The sequence below is a fragment of the Lampetra fluviatilis genome, unplaced genomic scaffold (genome assembly GCF_964198595.1).
Source record: "Lampetra fluviatilis unplaced genomic scaffold, kcLamFluv1.1 SCAFFOLD_853, whole genome shotgun sequence".
NCBI classification, from domain to species: domain Eukaryota; kingdom Metazoa; phylum Chordata; class Hyperoartia; order Petromyzontiformes; family Petromyzontidae; genus Lampetra; species Lampetra fluviatilis.
Genome location: NW_027621578.1, coordinates 26233 through 34442, shown reverse-complemented (window position 1 = coordinate 34442; position 8210 = coordinate 26233). Strand labels below are relative to the sequence as shown.

The 8210-nt window shown below is 58.9% G+C and overlaps 2 protein-coding genes across 2 annotated transcripts; both read left to right on the top strand.

The window, feature by feature from the left end:
- Positions 1-1858: 1858 nt before the first annotated feature.
- Positions 1859-4804, top strand: LOC144955442 (uncharacterized). The gene is made up of 7 exons (XM_078885658.1): positions 1859-1880; positions 2657-2791; positions 3042-3186; positions 3264-3303; positions 3518-3686; positions 3795-3919; positions 4023-4804. The coding sequence occupies exons 1-7, from the start codon at positions 1859-1861 to the stop codon at positions 4458-4460; spliced, it is 1074 nt and encodes a 357-aa protein (XP_078741784.1). The 3' UTR covers positions 4461-4804.
- A 27-nt stretch (positions 4805-4831) lies between these two features.
- On the top strand, positions 4832-6693 carry LOC144955441 (uncharacterized; the record flags this gene model as incomplete). Its single annotated transcript, XM_078885657.1, has 1 exon — positions 4832-6693. A coding segment is annotated over one exon (1812 nt), but the record flags the coding sequence as incomplete, so codon positions are not given.
- Between the last annotated feature and the right edge of the window lie 1517 nt (positions 6694-8210).

Sequence of the window (8210 nt, the reverse complement as noted above, 5' to 3'; positions counted from 1 at the left end):
TCTCTGTCTCTGTGTCTCTGTCTCTCTGTGTCTCTCTGTGTCTCTCTGTCTCTGTATCTCTGTCTCTCTGTGTCTCTCTGTCTCTGTATCTCTGTCTCTCTGTGTCTCTCTGTGTCTCTCTGTCTCTGTATCTCTGTCTCTCTGTGTCTCTCTGTGTCCTCTGTCTCTCTGTGTCTCTCTGTCTCTGTGTCTCTGTGTCTCTCTGTCTCTCTCCCTGTCTCTCTCCCTGTCTCTGTGTCTCTCTGTGTCTCTCTGTCTCTGTATCTCTGTCTCTCTGTGTCTCTCTGTGTCTCTCTGTCTCTGTGTCTCTGTCTCTCTGTGTCTCTCTGTCTCTGTGTCTCTGTGTCTCTCTGTCTCTCTCCCTGTCTCTCTCCCTGTCTCTGTGTCTCTCTGTGTCTCTCTGTCTCTGTATCTCTGTCTCTCTGTGTCTCTCTGTGTCTCTCTGTCTCTGTGTCTCTGTCTCTCTGTGCCTCTGTCTGTGTCTGTCTCTCTGTGTCTCTCTCTCTGTCTCTGTGTCTCTCTGTGTCTCTGTGTCTCTCTGTGTCTCTGTGTCTCTCTCTCTCTGTGTCTCTCTCTCTCTGTGTCTCTCTCTGTGTTTCTCTCTGTGTCTCTGTCTGTGTCTCTGTCTCAATCTGTGTCTCTGTGTCTCTCTCTCTGTATCTGTCTCTCTCTCTCTCTGTCTCTCTCTCTGTGTCTCTGTCTCTCTCTGTATCTGTCTCTCTCTCTGTCTCTGTCTCTCCGTGTCTCTCTCTGTCTCTCTCTCTGTCTGTCTCTGTCTCTGTCTCTCTCTGTGTCTCTCTCTGTCTCTCCGTGTCTCTGTCACTCTGTGTCTCTCTCTGTGTCTCTCTCTGTCTCTGTGTCTCTCTCTGTGTCTCTGTCTCTCTCTGTCTCTCTGTCTCTCTGTCTCTGTCTCTCCCCCCCCGCCTCTCCTCATCTCCCCGTCACCTTCTGTTTGCATCTTCCGCATCTCTTCCTTCGGTGGCTTCTGGTGACCTTCCGTGAACCTTCCGTGAACCTTCCGTGACCTTCCGTGACCTTCCGTGACCTTCCGTGAACCATCCGTGAACCATCCGTGAAATCTCCTGCGACCTCCCGCGACCTTCCTCGACTCTCCCGTGACCTCCTGCGACTTCCCGTTAACCCTTGACCTTGCGTGACCTCCCGTGACCTCCCTTGAACCGGCCCGTGACCCTCCCAATGACCTCCCATGACCCTCCGGTAACCTACTGTGACCTCCTGTAAACTCCCGCCACCTCCCGTGACCTCCTTGACCCTCCCACGACCTCCCACGACCTCCCACGACCTCCCACGACCTCCCGTGACCCTCCCACGACCTCCCGTGACCCTCCTACGACCTCTCGTGACCCTCCCACGACCTCCCACGACCCTCCCACGACCTCCTTGACCCTCCCACGACCTCCTTGACCCTCCCACGACCTCCTTGACCCTCCCACAACCCTTCCGTGACCCTCCCACGACCTCCTGTGACCTCCTTGACCCTCCCGTGACCCTCCCACGTCACACGACCTCCCACGACCCTCCCGCGACCTCCCCCGTGACGCGGGGGCGGCCAGGTCTGCGGACCCGCTAGCCGACACTAAGAAGCTGCAGCTGCTGCAGCGTGAACTGTCCCAGGTGCTCACCCAGAGGCAGATCTCCATCCAGCCCGACGAGGACTGAGCCGCCGTGAGATGGAACGAACACCCACCCACCCACCCCGTCACCCACCCACCCACCACCCCACCCACCCACCCACCACCCCACCCACCTCACCACCCACCCCCCCCATCACCCACCCACCCACCCCTCACCCGCACCGTGTGTGGCAGTTCTTTGCATCGCATTGGGTCGCATTGCGATGGATGGCATTACATCGCAGGGCAATGCAGTACATTGCATGTGCATTGCATAGCTGTTGAATTGCGTTGCAAAGCGTGGAACATTACACTGCCCCCTCCCCCCCTTACCCCTCCCCTCTCCCCCCCTCCCCCCCCCCCTCCCTCTCCCCCCCTCCCTCCCCCCCCCTCCTCCCCCTCTCCCCCTCCCCTCTCCCCCCCCCCTCCCCCCTCCCTCCCTCCCCCTCCCCTCCCTCCCCTCTCCCCCCTCCCCTCTCCCCCCCCCCTCCCCCCTCCCTCCCCTCTCCCCCCCCTCCCTCCCCTCTCTCCCCCTCCCCTCTCTCCCCCCCCCCTCCCTCCCCCCTCTCCTCCCCTCTCTCTCCCTCCCCCCTCTCCTCCCCTCTCTCTCCCTCCCCTCTCTCCCCCTCCCCCCTCTCCCCCCCCCTCCCTCTCCCCCCCCCTCCCTCCCCCCTCTCTCTCCCCCTCCCCTCCCTCCCCTCTCTCCTCCCCTCTCTCTCCCTCCCCCCTCTCCCCCCCCCTCCCTCTCCCCCCCCCTCCCTCCCCCCTCTCTCTCCCCCCCCCCCTCCCTCCCCCCTCTCCTCCCCTCTCTCTCCCTCCCCCCTCTCCTCCCCTCTCTCTCCCTCCCCTCTCCCCCTCCCCCCTTTCCCCCCCCTCCCTCTCCCCCCCCCTCCCTCCCCTCCCCCCTCTCCCCCCCCTCCCTCCCCCCTCTCCCCCTCCCCCCTCTCCCCCCTCTCCCCCTCCCCTCTCCCTCTCCTCCCCCCCTCCCCCCTCCCTCTCTCCCCCTCCCCTCCCTCCCCCAGGACTCTGCAGTCTGCGTCTGACAAGTCTCATCAAGACGCTCTACGCAACGACCTCGCTGCCGCCCTCAAGAAGCGTCAAGAGAACTAAACGCTCACCACCTACTCACCACCTACTCACCACCTACTCACCACCTACTCACCACTCCCCCCCCCCCTCCCCCCCCCCCCCCCCCCCCCCCCCCCCCCCCCCCCCCCCCCCCCCCCCCCCCCCTCACCACCCTCACCTCCCACCCCCCTCACTCACCACCTACTCACCACCCTCCCACCTCACAACCTACTCACCACCTACTCACCCCTCACCACCTACTCACCACCTACCACCCCTCACCACCTACTCACCACCTACTCACCACCTACTCACACCACCACCACCTAACACCACCACCTCACCACCTACTCACCACCTACTCACCACGCTCACCACCTACTCACCACCTACTCACCACCCTCACCACCTACTCACCACCTACTCACCACCTACTCACCACCTACTCACCACCTACTCACCACGCTCACCACCTACTCACCACCTACTCACCACCTACTCACCACCCACTCACCACCTACTCACCACCTACTCACCACCTACTCACCACCTACTCACCACGCTCACCACCTACTCACCACCTACTCACCACGCTCACCACCTACTCACCACCGACTCACCACCTACTCACCACCTACTCACCACCCTCACCACCTACTCACCACTTACTCACCACCTACTCACCACCTGCTCACCACGCTCACCACCTACTCACCACCTCTCACCACCTACTCACCACCTACTCACCACCTACTCACCACCTGCTCACCACCTCTCACCACCTACTCACCACCTACTCACCACCTACTCACCACCTACTCACCACGCTCACCACCTACTCACCACCTACTCACCACCTACTCACCACCTACTCACCACCTACTCATGACCACCACACTCACCACCACCACCCTCACCACCTACTCACCACCTACTCACCACCTACTCACCACGCTCACCACCTACTCACCACCTACTCACCACCTACTCAACCACCTACTCACCACCCACTCACCACCTACTCACCACCTACTCACCACCTACTCACCACCTACTCACCACGCTCACCACTACTCACCACCTACTCACCACCTACTCATGACCACCACACTCACCACCACCACCCTCACCACCTACTCACCACCTACTCACCACCTACTCACCACCCTCACCACCTACTCACCACGCTCACCACCTACTCACCACCTACTCACCACCTACTCATGACCACCACACTCACCACCACCACCCTCACCACCTACTCACCACCTACTCACCACCTACTCACCACCCTCACCACCTACTCACCACGCTCACCACCTACTCACCACCTACTCACCACCTACTCATGACCACCACACTCACCACCACCACCCTCACCACCTACTCACCACCTACTCACCACCTACTCACCACCCTCACCACCTACTCACCACGCTCACCACCTACCACCACGCTCACCACCTATTCACCACCTACTCACCAGCTACTCACCACGCTCACCACCACCACCCTCACCACCTACTCACCACCCTCACCACCACCACCCTCACCACCCTCACCACCTACTCACCACCCTCACCACCACCACCCTCACCACCCTCACCACCTACTCACCACCCTCACCACCACCACTCACCTCTTACTCCTCCCCACACTCACCATCACCACACTCACCACACTCACCACACTCGCCACCTACTAACGACTCACCACCTACTCACCACCCTCACCAGCACACTCACCACCTACTCCTAACCACTCACCACCCTCACCACCACCCTCACCACACTCACCACCCTCACCACCACCCTCACCACCACCCTCACCACCACCCTCACCACCACCCTCACCACCACACTCACCAGCACACTCACCACCTACTCCTAACCACTCACCACCCTCACCACACTCACCACCACTCATCCTCACCACCACACTCACCACTACCACACTCACCAGCACACTCACCACCACACTCACCACCACTCATCCTCACCACCACACTCACCACCACACTCACCACCTACTCCTCACCACTCACCACCCTCACCACCCTCACCACCACCTCCTCACCCTACTCAGCTGATCACCCTACTCACCTACTACTCAGCTGATCACCCTACTCACCTACTTACCATCAACCTCCACCCTCATCACCTTCACCATCATCTACATCATCATCACCACCATCATCATCATCAGCATCACCATCATCATCATCATCACCACCATCATCATCACCACCATCATCATCACCATCACCACCATCATCATCATCATCACCACCATCATCATCACCATCACCACCATCATCATCACCATCACCACCATCATCACCATCATCACCATCATCACCATCATCTACATCATCACCATCACCCACATCATCATCACCATCATCACCATCATCATCACCATCACCACCATCATCATCACCATCACCACCATCATCATCACCATCACCACCATCATCATCACCACCATCATCACCATCATCATCATCACCTTCACCATCATCACCATCATCTACATCATCACCATCACCCACATCATCATCACCATCATCACCATCACCATCATCATCACCATCATCATCACCATCACCACCATCATCATCACCACCATCATCACCATCATCATCATCACCACCATCATCACCACCATCATCTACATCATCACCATCATCTACATCATCACCATCACCCACATCATCATCACCATCATCATCACCATCATCACCATCATCACCTTCACCATCATCATCACCATCATCACCATCACCCACATCACACCATCACCCACATCATCACCTACATCATCACCATCACCTACATCATCACCATCACCTACATCATCACCATCATCTACATCATCACCATCACTTACATCATCACCATCACCCACATCATCACCATCACCACCATCATCACCATCAGCATCACCTTCACCATCATCTACATCATCACCTTCACCATCATCTACATCATCATCATCACCTACATCACCTACATCATCACCATCACCTACATCATCACCATCACCACCATCATCACCACCACCTTCACCATCACCCACATCATCACCATCACCTACATCATCACCACATCATCAATCATCACCATCACCTACATCACCTACATCATCACCATCACCTACATCATCACCATCACATCGCTGCCTTCATGATGGAAGTGATGTCACTAGACGTGATGGTGGTGGTGATGGCAGTGATGATGGTGATGATGGCAGTGATGTCACTAGGCATGATGATGGCAGTGATGATGGTGGTGATGGTGATGATGGCAGTGATGTCACTAGGCATGATGATGGCAGTGATGATGATGATGATGGTGGTGATGGTGATGATGGCAGTGATGTCACTAGGCATGATGATGGCAGTGGTGATGGTGGTGATGGTGGTGATGGTGATGATGGCAGTGATGTCACTAGGCATGATGATGGCAGTGATGATGGTGGTGATGGTGGTGATGATGGTGGTGATGGTGATGATGGCAGTGATGTCACTAGGCGTGATGATGGCAGTGATGATGATGGTGGTGGTGGTGGTGATGGCAGTGATGGTGGTGATGATGGTGATGATGGCAGTGATGTCACTAGGCGTGATGATGGCAGTGATGATGGTGGTGATGATGGTGATGATGGCAGTGATGTCACTAGGCGTGATGATGGCAGTGATGATGGTGGTGATGATGGTGATGATGGCAGTGATGTCACTAGGCGTGATGATGGCAGTGATGATGGCGGTGATGTCATTCATCGGGCAACGGAGCAGAACCTCCAACAACGACGACGATGTCGACGATGACGACGATGATGATGATGATGATGGCGATGATGATGGCGATGATGATGATGATGGCGATGATGATGATGATGTCGATGGTTGTTGGACGTGTGGCGGCAACGTCGTCGTCTGAGCGCTTCGGTCAAAGTTACAGTCAATAAAACTCAACTGGAGGAATGTTTACCATACGATGTGGGTTTCAGTGGTGCGGTGAGTGGGGTGGTGAGTGGGGTGGTGAGTGGGGTGGTGAGTGGGGTGGTGAGTGGGGTGGTGAGTGGGGTGGTGAGTGGGTGAGTGGGTGGGTGGGTGGGTGAGTGAGTGGGTGAGTGGGTGGGTGAGTGGGTGGGTGGGTGGGTGAGTGAGTGGGTGAGTGGGTGGGTGAGTGGGTGGGTGAGTGGGTGGGTGGGTGGGTGAGTGGGTGGGTGAGTGGGTGAGTGGGTGGGTGGGTGGGTGAGTGAGTGGGTGAGTGGGTGGGTGGGTGGGTGGGTGGGTGGGTGAGTGGGTGGGTGGGTGGGTGGGTGGGTGGGTGGGTGAGTGAGTGGGTGAGTGGGTGGGTGAGTGGGTGGGTGGGTGAGTGGGTGGGTGAGTGGGTGGGTGGGTGGGTGGGTGAGTGAGTGGGTGAGTGGGTGGGTGAGTGGGTGGGTGGGTGGGTGGGTGAGTGGGTGGGTGAGTGGGTGGGTGAGTGGGTGGGTGGGTGGGTGAGTGAGTGGGTGAGTGGGTGGGTGAGTGGGTGGGTGGGTGGGTGAGTGAGTGGGTGGGTGGGTGGGTGAGTGAGTGGGTGAGTGGGTGGGTGGGTGGGTGAGTGAGTGGGTGGGGAGGTGGGTGGGTGGGTGAGTGAGTGGGTGAGTGGGTGGGTGGGTGGGTGAGTGAGTGGGTGGGGAGGTGGGTGGGTGGGTGAGTGGGGTGGTGAGTGGGTGGGTGAGTGGGTGGGTGGGTGGGTGGGTGGGTGGGTGAGTGAGTGGGTGGGTGGGTGGGTGAGTGGGTGGGTGGGTGGGTGGGTGAGTGGGTGGGTGGGTGGGTGGGTGAGTGAGTGGGTGAGTGGGTGGGTGAGTGGGTGGGTGGGTGGGTGGGTGGGTGAGTGGGTGGGTGGGTGAGTGGGTGGGTGAGTGGGTGGGTGGGTGGGTGAGTGAGTGGGTGAGTGGGTGGGTGAGTGGGTGGGTGGGTGAGTGAGTGGGTGGGGAGGTGGGTGGGTGGGTGAGTGGGTGGGTGAGTGGGTGGGTGGGTGAGTGAGTGGGGAGGTGGGTGGGTGGGTGAGTGAGTGAGTGGGTGGGTGGGTGAGTGAGTGGGTGGGGAGGTGAGTGGGTGGGTGGGTGAGTGAGTGAGTGGGTGGGTGAGTGAGTGAGTGAGTGGGTGGGTGAGTGAGTGGGTGGGGAGGTGAGTGGGTGGGTGAGTGGGTGGGTGGGTGAGTGAGTGGGTGGGGAGGTGAGTGGGTGGGTGAGTGGGTGGGTGGGTGAGTGGGTGTGTGGGTGGGTGGGTGAGTGGGGAAGTGGGGTGGGTGAGTGAGTGGGTGAGTGGGTGGGGAGGTGAGTGGGTGAGTGAGTGGGTGGGTGGGTGAGTGAGTGGGTGGGGAGGTGAGTGGGTGGGTCAGTGAGTGGGTGGGGAGGTGGGTGGGTGGGTGAGTGAGTGGGTGGGGAGGTGGGTGGGTGAGTGAGTGAGTGGGTGGGGTGGTGAGTGAGTGAGTGGGTGGGTGAGTGAGTGGG